Source organism: Arachis stenosperma, chromosome 8 (genome assembly GCF_014773155.1).
Source record: "Arachis stenosperma cultivar V10309 chromosome 8, arast.V10309.gnm1.PFL2, whole genome shotgun sequence".
In the NCBI taxonomy this organism is placed as follows: Eukaryota; Viridiplantae; Streptophyta; class Magnoliopsida; order Fabales; family Fabaceae; genus Arachis; species Arachis stenosperma.
Window position 1 is genome coordinate 8,722,180 of NC_080384.1, and position 20,809 is coordinate 8,742,988.

The 20,809-nt window shown below is 31.3% G+C and overlaps 2 protein-coding genes across 2 annotated transcripts; both read left to right on the plus strand.

The window, feature by feature from the left end:
* Positions 1-12,557: 12,557 nt before the first annotated feature.
* Positions 12,558-14,764, plus strand: LOC130945085 (probable 6-phosphogluconolactonase 4, chloroplastic). The gene is made up of 3 exons (XM_057873752.1): positions 12,558-12,936; positions 13,834-13,969; positions 14,051-14,764. Exons 1-3 carry the CDS (start codon positions 12,581-12,583, stop codon positions 14,525-14,527), a joined length of 969 nt encoding a protein of 322 aa, XP_057729735.1. The 5' UTR covers positions 12,558-12,580; the 3' UTR covers positions 14,528-14,764.
* Positions 14,765-18,801: 4,037 nt separating this feature from the next.
* Positions 18,802-20,534, plus strand: LOC130945223 (6-phosphogluconolactonase 3, chloroplastic-like). The gene is made up of 3 exons (XM_057873949.1): positions 18,802-19,191; positions 19,303-19,438; positions 19,874-20,534. Exons 1-3 carry the CDS (start codon positions 18,827-18,829, stop codon positions 20,336-20,338), a joined length of 966 nt encoding a protein of 321 aa, XP_057729932.1. The 5' UTR covers positions 18,802-18,826; the 3' UTR covers positions 20,339-20,534.
* Positions 20,535-20,809: the final 275 nt, after the last annotated feature.

A 20,809-nucleotide genomic window follows, 5' to 3' on the forward strand; every position in this document is an offset into this window, starting at 1 on the left:
TCGGATTTTTCATCTCAAGTATTGCTTTGCACTTGTATGGGTTGACTTCAATGCCCCTTTGAGTGAGCATGAAGCCTAAGAACTTCCCGGCTTTTGCTGCAAATGTACACTTTGAGGGATTTAACCTCATCCCATGCTTCCTTATTGTTTTGAATACCTCGGTTAAGTTGGGCAAGAGGTTAATATCTTGTTTAGTTTTGACTAGCATGTCATCCACATATACTTCCATCAATTTTTCAAGGTGAGATGAAAACACCTTGTTCATTAGTTGTTGATATGTGGCTCTAACATTTTTCAATCCAAAGACATCACCACATAACAATAATTAGCTTTTAGAGTGATGAAAGAAGTCTTCTTTTGGTCCGACGTGTACATCGGAATTTGGTTGTATCTTAAATATGCGTCCATAAAAGACAAATATTTATATCCCAAAGCCGAATCCACTAAAGCATCAATACTAGAAAGAGGGTATGGATCTTTAGGACAATATTTATTAAGGTTGGTATAGTCAACACAATTCTCCATTTGTCGTTCTGTTTTTCACGAGTACGACATTGGCCAGCCACAAAGGGTACTTCAATTCCCTTATAAACCCAGCTTCTAGCAATGCTTGGACCTGCTCTTCAACGACTTAAACTCTTTCAGGACCGAGCTTTCACCATTTTTGTTGAACAGGTCATGAGTCTGGGTAGACGGCGAGCTTATGACTCATGAGGTCAGGATGTATTCCAAGCATGTCAAAGGCTTTCTACGTGAAAAGTTCGGAATTTTCTTATAAGAGTTTAATGAGATCTGCTTTCAATTTTTTGTTCAGGTTTGCTCCTATGCTTGTTGTCTTTCTGACTTGATCTCCAATTTTAACCTCTTCAGTCTTTTCACTAGGTTGTGGCCTTAGTTCTTCTTGTGCTCGAATACCACCAAGCTCAATGGTGTTGACTTCTTTTCCTTTAATACATTAACATAGGTTCAGGCCTTTATTGTAGCATTTTTGTGTCAATCTCTAATCTCCTTTTATGGTGGTCATTCCCTTTGAAGTCGAAAGTTTCATGTAGAGATAAGGAGTAAAAATGACCACAGCAAGTCGGTTTAAGGTTGTCTAATCTATCGCTGCATTGAAGCCTGATACTATGTCAACCACATTGTAGTCTATACTCAAAGTTCTGGACTTCATATCTTTACCAAAAAGGGTATGTAACAGGATGAAGTCGAGAGGTCAGCTGGGCGTGTCTCTTAACCTGAAAAGGGTGTCGAGGTATGCTCTTAGCTCTTTTTCTTCCAACCCAAGCTTGTCGAAAGCAGACTTAAATAGTATGTCAGATGAGCTTTCTTGGTCTACCAGAGTTCTATGGAAGTTTGCATTAGCGAGTATTATCGTGATCACAACAATATCATCATGCCCTGGTATTATCCCTTGAGCATCTTCTTTCGTGAAGGAAACTCTTCTCTGACTTGATAGACTTCTTTCAAATGTCTTTTACAAGAAGACTTAGTTATTCCGCCTCCTGCAAATCCTCCAGCTATCATATGGATGTGTCTATCAGGGGTTCGTGGTGGCCAATCTCGTCGACCCCTATCTTCTTCATCTCTCTTCCTTTTTTCCAGATCGTCCGATCTTTTTTGTAGGTATCTTTCTAATTGACCTTCTCTGGCCAGTTTTTCTATCACATTTTTCAAGTCGTAGCAATCGTTGGTGAAATGTCCATATAATTTGCGATACTCATAGTATTCTATCCGACTTCCACCTTTTTTGTTCTTGATAGGACGAGGAGGTAGAAGTTTTTCAGTATGACAGATCTCCCATTAGATGTCGACAAGAAAAACTCGTAGAGGGGGTGTAGTTATGGTACCTTCAAGGCTTGTCCGAGCTGTACTCATCCTTTTTCTTTGCTTCTTTCTCTCTATCCCTATCCCGATAAGAAGGATTTTATCTGGGAAGAGGTTTTCTTAGTTAGGCATTTTCTTCCAAATTGATGTACTTTTCTGCTCGCTCTTGTACCTCGTACAGGAAGGTCAGATGTCGCTTTGATATGGATTGAGAAAATTGTCCTTCTTTGAGGCTATTAACTAGCCCTATTATTACTGCTTCTGGAGGCAGATTTTGAATCTCCAAGCAAGCTTTGTTGAATCTTTTCATATAGGTTCAGAGAGTTTCTCCGACCTCTTGTTTAACCCCTAGGAGACTTGAAGCATGCTTGACTTTGTCCTTTTGGATTGAGAATCGAGTGAGAAATTTTCTTGTAAGATCGTCAAAGCAGGTCACAAACTTGGGTGGTAGACTGTCAAACCACTTCATCGCCACTTTGGTTAATGTTGTCGGAAAAGCTTTGTAGCAAGTCGCATCGGACGCATCAGCCAAGTACATCTGACTTTTGAAGTTGCTTAAATGGTGTCTTGGGTCAGTCGTCCCATCATAGAGGTCCATGTCGGGCCTTTTAAAGTTTTTAGGAACCCTAACCCACATAATCTCTTCAATGAATAGATCTTCTTCTCTAAAAGGGATTTCTTCTTGATTTGCGTGATTGCTCCAACCTCAAAGATTAGCTTCTAATTTCAAGAGCTTTTCTTCCAATTCTCTTCGTCGACGCACCTCCCTTCTTAGGTCTCTTTTAGCTTCTTTTTATTGCTCTATCTCTTGCTCGAGATGCTCTAGACGGCCATGGTATCCATATATCAGACCCATAAGTTCTGTTGGATTCCAGTTTATCGCGTCTTCGGGTGGATGGACTTCCAAATTTATCCTTTTGGGTTGCGGATTTCGCGAAGTCCCCTCTCCATTATGGATGCATGTCCTATATTGTTACGGGAGTATCATCGATGCTCGATTGTCGTATGCCCATATTCGGGTTGATCATCCGCCATTGTTGGGTGTAAGCTTTCAGGTCCCCGGCAATGACGCCAATATTCCAAGGGTTATCTGAAATGATGATTTAGGCTTGAACGTGAGGTCCAAACTCCCTTTGGGGTTGAGTCTGACGTCTTCTAGTACTGAGGTGCCGCCGTTCGACATCTTGGTGAAGGTGGGGGTGGTACCTGCAAAGGACTCTGATGCTTAAGTTAGCAAGGGTTTTAGCAGGTTTTTAGTAGATTGGGTTTTGAATATACCTGAGGTGTCAGTTTATTTATAGTAGAATTAATAATCATTTTTTAGAGTAGTTCTACCTTTGATAGTGTATAACCGTTCCCATTTGCTAGGAAAGTTATTGAGATCTCCCTTCTAGATTAATAGGAGACATCTTGAGAGTTAGTTACTTATTTGAATAAGTAGGGCCAGACTTTTGTCGCTATGTCCGACCTTTATGAGGTCGGGTAGATGTTGACTGAATCAGATATCTTAATTGGGTTTTATTCATTTTGAGTCTGGTTGTGTTTTTGGACTAGGGTATGAACAATGATAAAGATAGAGAATTTTTTGTTCAATTTTTTACCTTAACAAAGAAAAATTAATTAAGATATATTTTACGCTCTAGAAAGACTTTAATTAGAGATACCATTATTTTTGGTGTAAATTTTTTATTAAAATGAAAAATATCCTACCTTTAAGTGTGATTTGTCCTTCTTTCTTCTTTCATTCTCACCTTCTCCTTGAGGTCTTTATCACCTTCTTCATTTTCACCTACTCCTCTTCTTCAAATCTGTTAATAAAAAAAGTCTTAAAACAGTTTCTTTAGTTTACTCACCCACTCAATCACTCCATTCCACCCACATTCTCACAACCAAGTAGCGACACCATAAATTGTTTATATAAGGGTGAAACCTCTTCGACATGGTATAGTTCTCACTTCTCACTTGATCTTCTGATCCTATACTTAGGTTACGTTTATTTTATAGGATTATGAATGAAATTGGGAGATTGAGAATGAATATTATGTTTAGTTATTAGAAATTAGAACTAAAATTTTAGTCTCGAGTATAAAATTTTAGTCATTTTAATACTTTTAAAGAGGGAGACACAAAAGACTGAAATTTCTAAAAATAGAGATTATAACTCTAATAATATTTTTTTTTCAAAAATACTCTTATTTATTTATTTTTTTAATTCTAAACCTAACCCTAAATCTCTATATTTATCTTAAACCAAATATGGTACTAGGGTTAATCTAAAAATACAATCTAAAAACTTAATTTAATCTCTGTCTCTCAATATCTGTCTCCTAATCTCTATCTCTCTGTCTCTTTTTAAAAAATAGTCTTAGACAAACTCACAATATCCACATTGCTAACTTGAATCTTCTCAAGGTGAACATCAACAAAAATAATGGGGGTACCCAATTTTCTCAAGGGTTTCATCCTAATCCCCAAACACTAAATTATCTTCTGTTCTGGTCTGGAATTAGACTTCGAGGTATAGGTCGTCCACAAATGGAAGAGTGCTAGAAATGTCCTCCTCTGATGCGTTGCATCAAGGATTCCTCTTTTGTCCGAGCAGTGTGGAGTACCTTCAAAAAGGACTCCGATGCTCAAGTCAATTTATAATCTCGAAAATATCAAACTGAAAATTGGGACTTTCTGTTTTGTTGTATATAGTTCCTTTTTTGTTCTACCCCTATAGGTCGCCCGCGTCGGGTATTTATTGTGAAGTTTCATTGCCGTCCTTTTCATTGTGCTCCAAAATTCGTGTGACGACTATGGAGGTGTATAACGGATTTATTATACCAATTTTGACTTTGGCAATTTTGAGGTATAACGTCGTCTTCGAGTAGTTTGGGTATGGATCACCTTCGATATATAGTTTTTTCAATAGTTTAAGGTGAGATATTGTTGAGAATAAGGAGTATGACCACAATCCAATCAATCATGTGTGAAATAATTTGTTATTGTTATTATATTAAAATATTAATATAATAAGGTCCTTGATTAAATTTAGAGATTTATCATTGTGATAGTGATCATAATATTGAGAGATAAATCTTTTATAATTTAATCTAAATTGTTCTTGGTCATAGGATTATTAAAAAGGATATTAATAATCCGGAAAGATCAATATATATATATATATAATGGTCTTCATTGGATGAAGATTAATAGATATCATTTATTAAATTATATATATAGATGGTGCATATAGAGATATGACCATTGAATTGACTCACTTTAAAAATTCCTATTAGTTATAATTACCGTATATTTGTCAATAGGATATTCTCAAGATGAACATGGTAATAGAGTTTCCTTTGACCTGCGACTGTCATAGTAATTAACAATGTATTTATTATACTTTGATTCTGGACACCTAATATCCTAGGGTGCTAGTTGAATGGATATTGGGTATGATTTAAATACTTGTAGAATTAATGATTAGTCAATAAGAAATCCATCAACTCTCGGTAAAGAGTTTGAGCTCTATGATTATAATGATTGAGATGAATAAAACCTTGGCTAAGGGAATTGAATGAATGAAGAAATGAGTTTCTTAGGTCATTCACAGTTCATTATAATAATCAATGTTCTGAAAACTGGACCGGATCGGCCGGTCAAACTGGTTCAATCGGGAACCGACAAAGAAAACGGTCCGGTCCAGTGTGTAAAACCGCAAAATCAAAAACCGCTCAAGAACCATTGAACCGGCCGATTATCGGCAAGTCGGACTGGACTGGAACTCTTCCGGTTTACAGAAAACGACGTCGTTTCCTTCCTTGAAAGCCAAAAAGCACGCGTTATCCCCCATTCCCCCCTCTCCAACTCCTTTTTTCAGCAAAGAGCAAATTGCCCTAACCTCCACCAATAGTTGTCGCCGTCTGTCAGAGTGAGAGACTACTGCCGCCATCCATCGCACTCAAGAACTTCCATCTTTGTGCTCTCGGGCCTCTCACCGGATCCTCCATGTTGGGTGCTCGCATCTCGCCATTCTCCTCTATGCTCGGCTACTCGTGCCTCCCTCCGCCAGTGAGTGCTCGAGCTGTGCGTGTTGGTTGCTGCTCGTCGTCTGTGGTTGTCTCTGCTCGATTCTGCCTCCCAGTCTCACTCGAGTCTTGTCTCAGTCACTGGCATCTCGTGGTTCGTCTGTCTCGTTGCCGGTGGCAGAAGAAACTCGTGGGGTTGTGTCTTACTTCGTCGCCTTCCGTGGGATGGTTGCCGACACGCCGTCGACCGTTGGTGAGTCCCTGCACCATCCTTCCCTGTTCTCTCTTTTTCAGATTTTCCTTCTTCCTGTATTTTTGCATGTTGCTGAATTGCTAATCAAATTTGCCTTGTTGCAAATCTAAATGTTACTATAAATTGGGACTTTACTTGGATTTGTTAAATTTTGTTGCTGTAGCTTGAATTTGTGGCTGAATTTGTTGCTTCCCAATCACAGAATCAGAACAGAATACCTAGATAGTGCTTGGTTGATTGGCTTTGCTCACTGATTGTATTTGATGATAAATTTTAAATTGATAACTTGTAAATTTTAAATTTGCACTGCTTGTTATTGATTCACTGTTCCTTCAGTATTTTTTGTTGTTGTTAATCATTGTGATGAGCTTTATTAAAATTGGGTTGAAAACTTTTGAATCTTTTTTCATTTTTCATTGTTCTTAACTTCTGTTCTTATTAAAAAATTTGCAATTGGTGATCTTTTGATTTATTATATGCTTCATATTTTTAATTTCACTCTGCTTCTAGGCTTTGAAATCAATTATTGATAACTTTGATGCAATTATTTAGTTGGATATCTGATGTAATTCTTGAGTTTAAGAGATTGAGTTTTTGATTTACAAGGTGATTTTTGGTTGATTTTTTATTTAATTTGGTAATGGTGTTTATGATTAGGTCTGGTTTTCATTCTTTTTTAATTTGGTACTAGTGTGATTACTTGTTTCTGTTTGTTATGTTTGTTGCTGAATGATGATTGTTCTTTCTTGCCTTTGTTTAGTAATGTTTATTGAAATTTTGTACTTTTTCAATGCATATTTGTATATGTGTTATTAGTCAAAGTCATGTCAAGGCCATGCAAATTTATTCAATGTAGTTAAGCATTACTTGCCTAGTCCAGTATGTATGCTCTAGGTTCCCTAGAGTAAATATTTTGTGAATTCATGAATATTATAATGTTTCTTTGAGACATATTCATAGGGGGAGCATTGTATAATCTCATGTTAACAACAGAGACAAAAAATCACCTCACTACACTATATAATCATGCATCTAAGCTCATAGCTATTTCCAGTTAGTTTGTAATTTTGTACTATACGTAATTTGTACATATCATCGTAAAAGAAAAAATAAAACTGGTTACAATTGTTTGCTGAAAATGTGCAAACTTAAGTCATGAAAGTTGTTTGTATAATGTGAGATATCAATGAATAAGTAGCTTTGCATTGTATTCAATGATTATGTTGTCTGAATGATAGTGTTGTCATGAGACAAAAAGTGGGTTGAGTTATATTTTAGGATGTTTATTTATAATTTATTTATTATTTTATTTTAAAACAGTTTTTTCGGTTGAACCACGGTTAGACCGGTTGGACCAGTAAACCAGTAAACCAGTAACTAGAGCGGTTCGATAACCAGTCCGGTTCTCAGAACCTTGATAATAATAGTAACAAGTTAGAATTTGACAATTAAACCATACTTTAAAAGTTAACCAAGAGCTGGAAAGATGGAAGGAATTATACTTTATTCTTCTGAGGTTCTTAGTAAAAATAGATTACTTCAAACTATCGGGTCATTGAGGAGTGTTGCTAGACGCCAACTTTGATTAGTAAATTTAGTATGACTAATTTACTACCCGCTTAGTATTGAACCTATGGGGTCACACACTAACGAATGTTCTAATCTTTGCTGTAGAATTATTTAATTATTATTTTGATTTGATCAAATAAATAATTATATTAATTCAAATGAAATATTATTATATTCTTTGTTAGCACCAAGAATATAATAATAATATGATGATTGAGAATATTAAATGAGATTTGAGAATAATTAGTTATTCTATTTCTGAATTTGAATTGTAAATTTGGATGAGATCCAAATCGATTATGTTTTAAATTATTATGATATGATTAATAAAATTTGAAGGATTCAAATTTGGAATTTCAATATATGATTTAAATTTGAAATGATAATCAAATTTTAAATCAGCAACAAATCTCAAACTATATATATGTATGCCAAGAGTAGAGGAAGCACGAGAATAAGAGAGAATAATAAGAGTTTTATTCCTTTACCTCTACACATATAAATGTATGTGAGCCTAATTCTTGGAGAAGAATTTTATGGTGTGTAAAAGGTTGCAAAGAGATTCTCAATTTAGATCAAATATCCATTGGTCAAAGAGTTAACAGCAAAGGTTGGTCTCGGTGTGGATACGCATAGCGCCTTCGTACCATCGAAGGAGAAAGTGATTTTTACTAAAGCGTCTAAAGGTATTTAGATCTGATATATATATTATTATTGGAATAAAATTTAAACACAAAAATAGATCTTTAAGATTACCTTATTTTCTTCCACTGCGTGTTATGAACACATGGTAATACTTCAGTGGTATCAGAGTTTTGGCTTTTTTTGTGCTTAAACTTTTTTATTCCTATTTTCTAAAAGTTTGTGAATTAATAGGATTAATTCAATTTTTTTAAGCATGTGATGTATTTATTTCTATTGAGATGGTTTTCTAATAAATTAATAAGTTATTTTATAATCAAATATTTTGTTTGATTTTATTTATTTATTAAATTTTATTGTGATTTTGATCACAATAAAAGGAATAAGATGCAAAATATCTTTTGTTCATTTTTTCTATATATAAGTGTATATATAAAGGTCAAATTTGATTTGATAATTTTTTAAGGCTAAACGTTAGTACATGAAAAATCAAATTTTGATTTGATTGATGTGTTTTGAATACTATAATTTTAGAAATTAGTTTTTCTAATGTTCTTGATTATAAAGAGCGGCCTGACAACCAGGAGTTTTATTTTCAAGATATTAATCAGTATATATATTTGATGTATTAGGGGATCTAATTTTATATTTTGCCTAGACAACTTAGGAGTATAAAATTTTATCTATGAGTATTGATAAAAAAAATTCTCTAACAATGGAGATAAATCCTAAAAGTTAGGAGATTGTCAAAAATAAATAAATAAATAAATTTATCTATTATTTACAAGGAACAACCTGACAACCAGGAGACTTGTACTCAAAGATGGAATTTATTTATGCATATGATAATATATAAGGAGAATTAATTTTATACTTGAACCTAGACAACCTAGGGGTATAAAATATAATTCAGTTAAATAATTATCTGACAACCGATAATTATTTGGGATTATAATTCTTATGTATAAAAGGGTTATCATTGACATGATAATCCTATTGAAATAATATTGTCCAATAAAATTGGTGATGCAATAGTCAGTACTTGTGAAGTATCTAAAATATTATTTTACTATAATATGGATTGTTTTGACAACCATGAGTTCTAATTTTCAAAAGCACATACCCACTATTTCTATTTATTACTGAACATCTTGAGAAGATGTATGGTGCCCAAAGTAAGATAGTATGACTATCAAAGATTTTATTTAAACTAGTGGGAGTATTGAATAATATATTTTGAATTAAACAACCTAAGAAGTTGGAATGCCATTAGTCAAATGGCTTTAGCGAGAATTGTTCTTACAAGCATTTTTGGAAATTTATTTTGTTACAAACAATTTATAATTGGCCTTAATATGATTAATGTTTGTGATCGTTTTAGACAAACTCAATATGAGTATTGAGGATGCCAATTAAAATTACTCTTAAGAGTTGGTTTGACCAATAATAAAGATATTGAGTGTTATTATAAGAGTTTAAAGTAAAATTTCTAATATCTAATGGATATTCTATTGAATAGAGGATGAAATTTTCTCCATGCACAAATACTAGTACTCTATGTATTCCATCATGTTTAAGAAATATGAAATTTGATTTAGTTGAGTATTATTGTTTGTTAAATATTTGGACTATATTTTAGAAATGTTGCTAAATTAACAAATTTCTCACTAAATCAATTTTTTACCCATATGAGATATGAAAAAGGCATAAGGTGAAACTCAAGAACATTAGAGTTTGGAGATGTCTTATATGTGTTAAGAGATTGCACAACAATAGAATTTATATTAGGTTCGATAAATGAAATTTATTGGTTATCTTAAAGAAATAATGTGATTATTTTTATCACTCTTCTTATGACAAATTCTTTGTGATAAGAGGTTAAACTCTTTCTTTAGAAAAGGGGATTCCATCTTAAAGAAAGAGTGGGGGTACAATTACTTTTATTAGAATTGTATACCACTCAATAGAGGGTATACTTTCTCAAAGTATAAAAGGTTTGATCGTCAAACTAACTTTTCGAAAAAGTAGCCTATTTGTATAATGATACAATTCTATAAAGATAGATCTAATGATTACTTAGATTTTTTATAATCATGTTCAATAAAGATTGTCTTCAAAATAAAATTATGCACTATTATAGTGGGAGATTTCATATTTTGAGAAAACGTGATATTTATTATGCATTAGGTGTATTTAACAAAAGATCAAGCACACATGCTTAAGAGCTAAAGTGTTTAATGTCAAAAAAGGTTTTGATAAACACAAATGTGCATTAAAAAAATTATACACATGATTGATTGGCTCTAGTGCAAGTGGGAGATTATTGAGATAATAGTATGTCCAAGATCTAATCTATCATGATTAGCTCTCGTGCAAATGGGAGATTGTTGGGAATAAGGAGTATGACCACAATCCAATCAATCATGTATGAAATAATTTGTTATTGTTATTATATTAAAATATTAATATAATAAGATCCTTAATTAAATTTAGAGATTTATCATTGTGATAGTGATCATAATATTGAGAGATAAATCTTCTATAATTTAATCTAAATTGTTCTTGGTCATAGGATTATTAAAAAGGACATTAATAATTCGGAAAGATCAATATATATATAATGGTCTTCATTGGATGAAGATTAATAGATCTCATTTATTAAATTGTATATATAGATGGTGCATATAGAGATATGACCATTGAATTGACTCACTTTGAAAATTTCTAATGGTTATAATTACCGTATATTTGTTAATAGGATATTCTCAAGACGAACATGGTAATAGAGTTTCCTTTGACCTGCGAGTGTCATAGTAATTAACAATGTATTTATTATACTTTGATTCCGGACACCTAAAACCCTAGGGTGCTAGTTGAATGGATATTGGGTATGATTTAAATACTTGTAGAATTAATTATTAGTCAATAAAGAATCCGTCAACTCTCGATAAAGAGTTTGAGCTCAATGATTATAATGACTGAGATGAATAAAACTTTGGCCAAAGGGATTGAATGAATGAAGAAATGAGTTTCTTAGGTCATTCACAGTTCATTATAATAATGGTAACAGGTTAGAGTTTGACAATTAAACCATACTCTAAAGGTTAACCAAGAGCTAGAAAGATGGAACAAATTATACTTTGTTCTTCTGAGGTTCTTAGTAAAAATAGATTACTTCAAACTATCGGGTCGTTGAAGAGTGTTGCTAGATGCCAACCTTGATTAGTAAATTTAGTATGACTAATTTACTACCCGCTTAGTATTGAACCTATGGGGTCACACATTAATGAGTGTTCTAATCTTTGCTGTAGAATTATTTAATTATTATTTTGATTTGATCAAATAAATAATTATATTAATTTAAATAGAATATTATTATATTCTTTGCTAGCACCAAGAATATAATAATAATATGATGATTGAGAATATTAAATGAGATTTGAGAATAATTAGTTATTCTATTTCTGAATTTGAATCGTAAATTTGGATGATATCCAAATCGATTATGTTTTAAATTATTATGATATGATTAATAAAATTTGAAGGATTTAAATTTGAAATTTTAATATATGATTTAAATTTGAATTGAGAATCAAATTTTAAATCAGCAACAAATCTCATACTATATATATGTATGCCAAGATTAGAGGAAGCACGAGAATAAGAGAGAATAATAAGAATTTTATTCCTTTACCTCTACACACATAAATGTATGTGAGCCTAATTTTTGGAGAAGAATTTTATGGTGTGCAAAAAATTGCAAAGACGTTCTCAATTTAGATCAGATATCCATTGGTCAAAGAGTTGACAACAAAGGTTGGTCTTGGGTAGATACGCATAGCGCCTTCGTAAGTGATTTTTACTAAAGTGTCTAAAGGTATTTAGATCTGATTTATATATTATTATTGGAATAAAGTTTAAACACAAAGATAGATCTTTAAGATTACCTTCTTTTCTTCTGCTGCGTGTTATGAACACATGGTAATCCTTCGTATATAAGTTCATAATTCTAGCTTATCAAACAATAAAGTAAATAAATGTGATGCGTAAATCTGTAACATCTTATATGGTTCATTTAAAGAGCTTTTCTTGAACTATTATTACTTTACACTTAATTCACTTTCTGTACTATTATTGCTTCTAGTTGTAACATTCGGATCCATACCTTGCTTCCATGAATAAGAAAGGGATCCAAGCCTGCATGTTTAAATATAAACAAGCATAGCAATATCAACAACACATCTTGATTTTCCACTTGTTCATAGCTACCACACGAATGGCTACTTCCACACCTTTCTCACTTTCATGCACTTCACAAACTAGATTGCTCTACAAAAAAAATCCAATGCAACTATCCCATACAACATTATCATTGTTTGGACACAAATCTTCACTTTGCAATAATCCTCTAAGGTGCAATGGTGTTTTTACTCCAGTTGTCATGAAACCTAAGAGAGCTCATGTTGGTGTATCAGTGAAGGCACAATGGAACAACAGGAGCATCGAGGTGCTTGATAAGCAGCACATTCCTGTATCTTTGGCCAAATATGTCTTTGATCTCTCTGAAAAATTCATCAAGGAGAAAGGCTCGTTCACCATTGTTTTATCTGGGGACTCTGTCAAGTACCTAAAGTAAGCATGTGCTGCTACATATTTTTTAACAGAACTCAATTAGGAAGCAAACTTTTTTCATTCAATATCAACTAATATTCTTAGAATTATCCTTTTTATCTTAAATTATAAATGATAAATCTTAAACTCCGAGGGCTTGTTTGAGTGAGCTTAAAAGAAAAAGTAATTTTATGTTTAGGTATCTCATGCAAAAAGATCTTTTTATTTATCAATTATATTTGGGTATAATAATATAAAAATACTTTTTAGTTTATTTATTACATAAAAAACATATTTTTTTAAGAAAAAAGATGTAAATTACAGCTTTCCAAAAAAGATGTTTTCTTTTATTTTTCTAGTGCTTTTACTTTTACTACTAGAAGTTTGCCAAATACGCTAAAAAAAAAATCTTTTTTCATTGAGAAAATATTTTTTTTTATCAAAATAATGGCGCCCAAACAAACACTCAATCTTAAATCTTGATTTCTAAACCCTAAATTCTAAAAAAATGAGAGATTTTGCAATTACAAAAAACGAAAATTAGCTAATTAAAGTTTAGTTCCCTATACTTGTTCTTATTAACATATTCTTCTTGCAATATTTTTACATATTCTTCTTGTTGCAATTGAATTCAATCTAATGGTATTGTAGTAAAATAAGGTTTGTTTTGCAGATCATGAGGAGGACCTTATGTAGTCTATGGCAGCTTGTGTTCTTTCCTTTTCTTCTTGTTTTTTTTTTCCCCTTTTCTTTAGTCTCCATTCACAAAAAAAGAGAGGTTTGTTTAGGAAAATATTAATATAAGGCCTTCCTAGATAACCACAGGGAGATCACAATCAAAATCTGGAAATGACTTATTAAGTTTGTTATTTAAGATAGACAATTTAAAGATTGTTACGTGATGTGTTACATTTACAGGATGTTGGTGGAACCTCCATACATTAACACTATCCAATGGTCTAAGTGGCATGTATTTTGGGCAGATGAGAAAGCCGTGCCTAAAACCCATCTAGACAGCAACTATAAGCATGCTTATGATAGATTTATTTCCAAGGTATAATATACAAATGCTTTAAACATTAATATCACCTTTATAAGATATAATGTAATTCTGTATTTTATTAATTTCTAACAGGTGCCAATTCCTATGAATGTGTATACAATTGATGATGCTCTATCAGCTGATATTGCTGCTGATGTGTATGAGATAGGCATCAAAATCAAGGTTGATAGTAAGGTGATAGCTTCATCACAAAACACTAGACTTCCGAAATTTGATCTCATGTTATTAGACATGGGACCAGAAGGGCAGTTAGCTGGTCTATTCCGAGGGAACCCTGCTTTAACGGAGACCAGAAAGTGGGTTACTGCGGTTAAGAACGCACCTTCGCCACCGGCAGAGAGGATCACTCTTACACTACCAGTGATCAATGCTTCTTCAAACATAGCAATGGTGGTGACTGGTGCTGGTAAAGCAAATGCAGTGCTGAATGCATTGGCGGAAGGTCAGCAAGGTGATGAAAAGATGCCTGTTCAATTGGTTTCTCCGGAAGGTGAAATGAAATGGTTTCTAGACAAGGGTGCTGGCTCAATGTATTTAAATAGATCGTAACTTATTATCATATACTCTATTTTCAACTTTTCCTAAGATCAAGAATAAGGTGTGTGATACATGTTGCCAAAGGACATTGTTAAAATTATTGTACCCTGGTTTCTTGTTTGAGCTTTTACCATTCTCTGATTTACATGTTAAAGAGGAACCCGCTTGTTATACGTTAATACGTGGGTGAAGTAATAAGATGAAATGTGTTAATTGTGAGAAGATTTGGAAATAAAATACTTAGAGCAACTTTAATGTAGTGCTTTTTTACCGTGCACATTGGCTCATTCTCCTCTTCGTAATTAACTAATGATCATAGAATATGTTTTGTACAAATTAAATTAAATTAATATCTTGCATGATCAAAATAAAATATAGATCTATTTATTTTATTTTATTTTTTGAAAAATAATGCCTTTTTAAAATTATAAAGTGTTATTTCCTTTTTCTTCATCTAATGTCATAAAATATGCTTTGAGTTTGTCTTTGTAGAGAATTTTGTTCATCAAAAAATGACATGGATAGGATTCTAGAAAATTTCTCATAGTAAAAAAGGACTCAATGTTATAATACCAAGTTTTGTTGGGACCCTTTAATCTCACTTGTTAAAATAGTTCACAAGAATAATTGGGATAAGCATTTAAAGTATTATAGCATTGTCGTTCTGAAGTACGGTTAAAAATTAAAATTTATTAATTTATAATATTTATATATAAATAATTCAAATGGACTATTTTAAAATTGTTAAAATTTTTCAAAGACTATTTTAAGATTCTTTAAATTTTTTAGAAACTATTTATATTTTATTCTAGAAATTGATCTATCCAAATTATACATGTGAATATTTAACGACCATGTGTACGAATTAAAATTTACGTCAACGATCACTATTAATGACTAATAAAAAAATTATATATATTATCAAACATAAATAAATATTAGAAATTATTTTATATATTTTAAAATTTAATAAATTAAAGTATTAATTTTAAAAAGCTTCAAAAAGTAATTTGGATAATAACTCTAATTTTTTGTACTAAGCATGTATTACCTTTTTTTCTCTTCAAAAGTATACAATAATTTAGTTCAATTTAAATTGATTTGGTCTATTTTACTACTACTACTACTACTACTACTACTACTAATAATAATAATAATAATAATAATAATAATAATTTAGAAGGGAACATTAAATATCTAACAGCACTGGATGATTCAAATATATACACAACACGGGAGATTATTTTTTTTCCTTCTCCTATGTTTTATTTGTGTTTTACTGAGTACTGACACGGGAGTCATACATAAATAATGTGGAAGATGGCCAATATAAAATTGTGGACAATTCAGGCAAACAAAAGAGTTCACAATCAATCTTAGCTGAATTTTCTAAATAAAAAAATATTACATGCATATTTTTATTTATAATTATATATAAATAGAATTGACTAAATTTCATTTAATTATTCTAGTGATAAATTAAATTAAATATATTCAAAATATTAGATATATGCATAAATTAAATTTATCAATTTCAATTTAATAATATTTAAAATTTATCCATAATAAATCAAAATTATTAAATAATGTGAAAGATAGCCAATACAAAAAGCGGACAATTCAGGCAAAAAAACGAGTTCACAATCAATTTTATCTGAATTTTTTAAATAAAAAATATTACATGCATATTTTTATTTTTAATTATATATAAATAATTGAATTGACAAAATTCGATTTAATTATTTTAGTGATAAATTGAATTAAGTAGATTCAAACTATTAGATATATGCATAAATTAAATTTATATTATCAGTTTCGATTTAATAATGTTTGAAATTTATCCATAATAAATCAAAATTATTTGCTTCGAATTAGATTCATGGTATGTGTCCATAATAATTCGAATCGAATGGATTCCAATAAGACTAGTAATAAATCAAATTGAGTGGCTTCAATTTACATGCAAAGAATGTTAGTAGTAAATCGAATCCATTAGTTTCGATTTCACACATACCCTAAACCTACTTCGAATTACATTTCACCAAAATCTTCTACCCCAAACCCTCACTCCATAGAAAGTTTGCACAGAAAAAATCATTATATTCAAACTGCAAAAATGAAAGACGATCTGAATTGTATCTATTGATTGGATGGCGTTGTCCATATCACTGGTTTCATCTATGAAGAGGTTAGTGAATGAAATTTATCATTTTTAAAAAATAAATAATAGTTTATGATGTTAACTTGATTAGAATTTCATTGTATGTGCTATTGAGATTTTTAAACTACAAATAGTAGTTAGAGTAGTGGTTTAATAGGTTGTTAGAATTTTAAAAGTACAAATGCAAGGCAGAATGATAAATAATGCTTAGTTAGAATTGTGATTAACTAGATTAAAAGTTTTTTTAGAGTTTAGGTAAATTTAATTTAGATTTCGAATGTTAGATTAAATAGACAGTAAAAATTTGACAAAATTTAATTTAGTTTAATTTTTTAAAATTTAATTTAATTCTTAAACATTAAATTAACACGCCAATAATTTAGTTTGATTTTAATTTATTTAAAATTAATTTAGTCTAATTTGTTTAGAATTAATTTAGTTTAATTTGTTTAAAATTAATTTAATTTAATCCTTAAATATTAGTGAATTTAGTTTAACTTAATACTTTATGTCTTGAATATTAGATTAATTATGTACGGTTAGAATTTAATTTAATTTGGTTTAATGCAATTTAATTAAATTATTGAAAGTTTGGTTATCTATGTCTAGGAATGCAATATAATTGACATTAAAGTTTGTTTTTAGTAAAATTGTTCACTTTAGGTAAATTTTGATATAATTTGGATATGTTTTTCTTAAAAAGAGTTTGCATTAATTACTTAATGGTCTTTTGGTGAATTGGTTTTTTTAATTATCATAATTTTAAGAGAATTTTTTTATATCGCGGTGCAACTATATTAATGTATCACTAGCATGAGGAGGCAGCATTGTATGCCTCTAAATGACAGGATTATATCATACTTGTAGATGACCGGCTTAGTCTATCTTGCGAAATTCAACGACCACTTGTTTAGGTTGGATGAGCCGCTGGTTAGTGTATTTGTCGAGCGGTGGCGGCCTGAGATGCATACCTTTCATATGTCATTCAGAGAGTATACGATTACGCTACAGGATGTTGCGTACCAGTTAGGCCTTTCCATCGACGGACAGTACGTTAGCAGATGCCTGACAGACTTCGAGCAGTACATTGATGGCAAACAACCTGCATAGGATTGGTTCGAGGAGTTATTGGGTGTGTTGCGTCTGGCGGACTACATTGACAAATTCATTGTGAAATGCACTTGGATGCAGGAGATATTCGATCACCTCCCCTAAGAGACAGTCAAGAAATACCCGAAGACATACATCATGATGCTTTTATCCACCCAACTCTTCGATGATAAGTCTGGTATACGCATGCATATTTGGTGGCTACTGTACATAGTAAAATTAGAGGACAAAATTGATACAGCTAGAGATTTGTCGCTCTGTCGTGGTTATACTGATACTTATGCCATGTGGCCAACAAGAACCTGGTTAAGTTAGCTAGTCCGTTATAATTCCTATAGTCATAAATCTTTTGATACAAAAAATGTACATAAATCGTTGGACCTACTAATATTTTTATATATCTATTTTTTGTATGTGAATCTCTACCATTTTTAGGAATTTATAATAATAGTCACTTTTCATATAAATTCCTATAGCTTCTAAAGATTTATGATAGCAATCAATTTTTACATAAATTCCTATAATTTTTAATAATTTATGTATAAATTTTAAAAATTCTAAATTTTACCGTAATTTATATAAAATAAGTACAAAATCAAAATATAATCATTTTTTAAATTTTGTAATTAGTTTATTTTAAATTTCACTTTTTTACACGTACACAAAATTTCTTTTTTCTTCCTATTCGTAACCTTATAATAAACATCTTTTTAGTTAAATTATTTAAATTTTATATAGAAGTATCGCACTATTTAAACTATTTAAACCATAACTAAAAAAAAGTTCTCATGCGTAAATCACCAAAATCCAAAATTTGAAGAGCTTCTCTTAGACTATATCATTACTTATTTACTTTACACTTGTTTCCCCTTTTACAACATCTCCAATATATTTTGCTTCTACTATTAATATTTGCATCCATTCCTTACTTCACTAGTAACCAAAGAATCCATCCCTCTTAACATATAAATAAGTGTGCCCAATGACTACGTAAAAACACAACCAAAATCCAATCTTCTAATTGTTCATAGCTACCACTAATGGCTACTACCTCACCTTTCTCCATCTCATGCATTTCACAAACTAAATTGCTCCACAAACAAAATCCACACCAACCATCCCATTACACAAGATCATCGTTGTCACCACAATTTAAACACAAATCATCATCACTACTTTACAACCCTCTAAGATACAATGGTGTTTCACCAATTGTTATGAAACCCAAAAGTGGTAATGCTGGAGTATCCGTTAAGGCATTGTATAACAAGACCGTGGAGGTGTTTAACAAAGAATACATCTCTGTGTCTTTAGCCAAATATGTAGCTGATCTATCTGAAAAATTCATCAAACAGAGAGGATTTTTCTCTATAGCTTTATCTGGCAACTCTGTCAAGCACCTCAAGTAAACATATGCTATACACATTTCTATAATAGAAATAAATTACATGTATAATTAACAATATAATTTACAATTATTAATAAGTTTATTACATTGATGATATAAATTTTTCAGGGCCTTGGTGGAACCTCCATATGCTAACACAATCCAATGGTCTAAGTGGCATGTATTTTGGGCAGATGAAAAAGTGGTGCCTAAAACTCACATAGACAGTAACTACAAGCTTGCTTATGACACATTTATTTCTAAGGTATACTATATATATGAGTTTAATTTTGATACATTATATTGAGACTATTAAACTACTCTTCTATCTTAATCCATAATAATAATAAAGAAGTTTCGTGATCCACAAATTTAGTCTAACAAAATACATAAATTCAGTTATAATTTTAGTCTTTATTATCTTATCTTATGAAGGTAAAACTAAATATATATAGAACATTAGTTACGAAAGATAAAAATAAAGATAAGATAAGATAAGAAGATAATATAAAGATAAAATAAAATAAGATAATAAATATTAAAATTATAATTGAATTTATATATTTTGTTGGATTGAATTTGTAAGACATCATACTTTTTTATTTTTGTCATAGGCTAAAGCGAGGTAGTAGTTTAATAGAGACATTAACTACTCTTTTTATATTCAATTGAATGATATAATAATGATTAAATGAGACAGGTGCCAATTGCTATGAATGTGAACACTATTGATGATGCTCTATCAGCTGAAGTTGCAGCTGATGTGTATGAGACAAACATCAAAATCAAAGTTGATAGTAATGTGATAACTTTATCACCAAACACTAGACTTCCAAAATTTGATCTCATGTTACTGGACATGGGATCAGAAGGCCAAGTAGCCGGTCTGTTCCGGAAAAACCCTGTCCTAACAGAGACTAGAAAGTGGGTTACCGCTGTCAAGAATGCACCACTGCCGTCCGAGAGAATCACCCTTACGCTTTCAGTGATTAATTCTTCTGCAAACATAGCGATGATAGTTACTGGAGCCAGTAAAGCAGACGCAGTCTATGCTGCATTAAAAGAGGATCAAAGTGATGATAAGATGCCAGTTCAGTTGCTTTCACCAGAAGGAGAAATGAAATGGTTTTTGGATAAGGGTGCAGCTTCAAAGCTATATAAGTAGATTAATAAATTTATGTAGTAATTAATGTCTTTATGTTAATTTATTCGTCAGCCATTTCTTGATGAGGAATAAGGGGTGTGTGTGTGTTTTGTTTCGACAGGGTTGCCATAGTTGAAATTATTGCATAAGTTTCTTACAGTAAAGAGCCAGAAACCTGCTCATTATGTCAGAGATTCAATAAAGAAATGTTTTATTATATATTGTAATTATATTTTACCTTTTTTTTTATCTCAAATAATTGTCTATTATTTGGATAAACTACAAAAAATATCTTTAATCTATTTATCATTTATTAAAAAGGAAAACTAAGATAATTTCATAACCAGTAGTTGACATTTTGCAATTTTATAATTTTGGCACATCAATATTGTCATATAAATATCATTATTCGTAAATAATGGTATTTATATCTGTGATCCCAAATACAGAAGTTTGATTATTTTCGTCTCCGAGCCAACTAAGTTTAGTGCA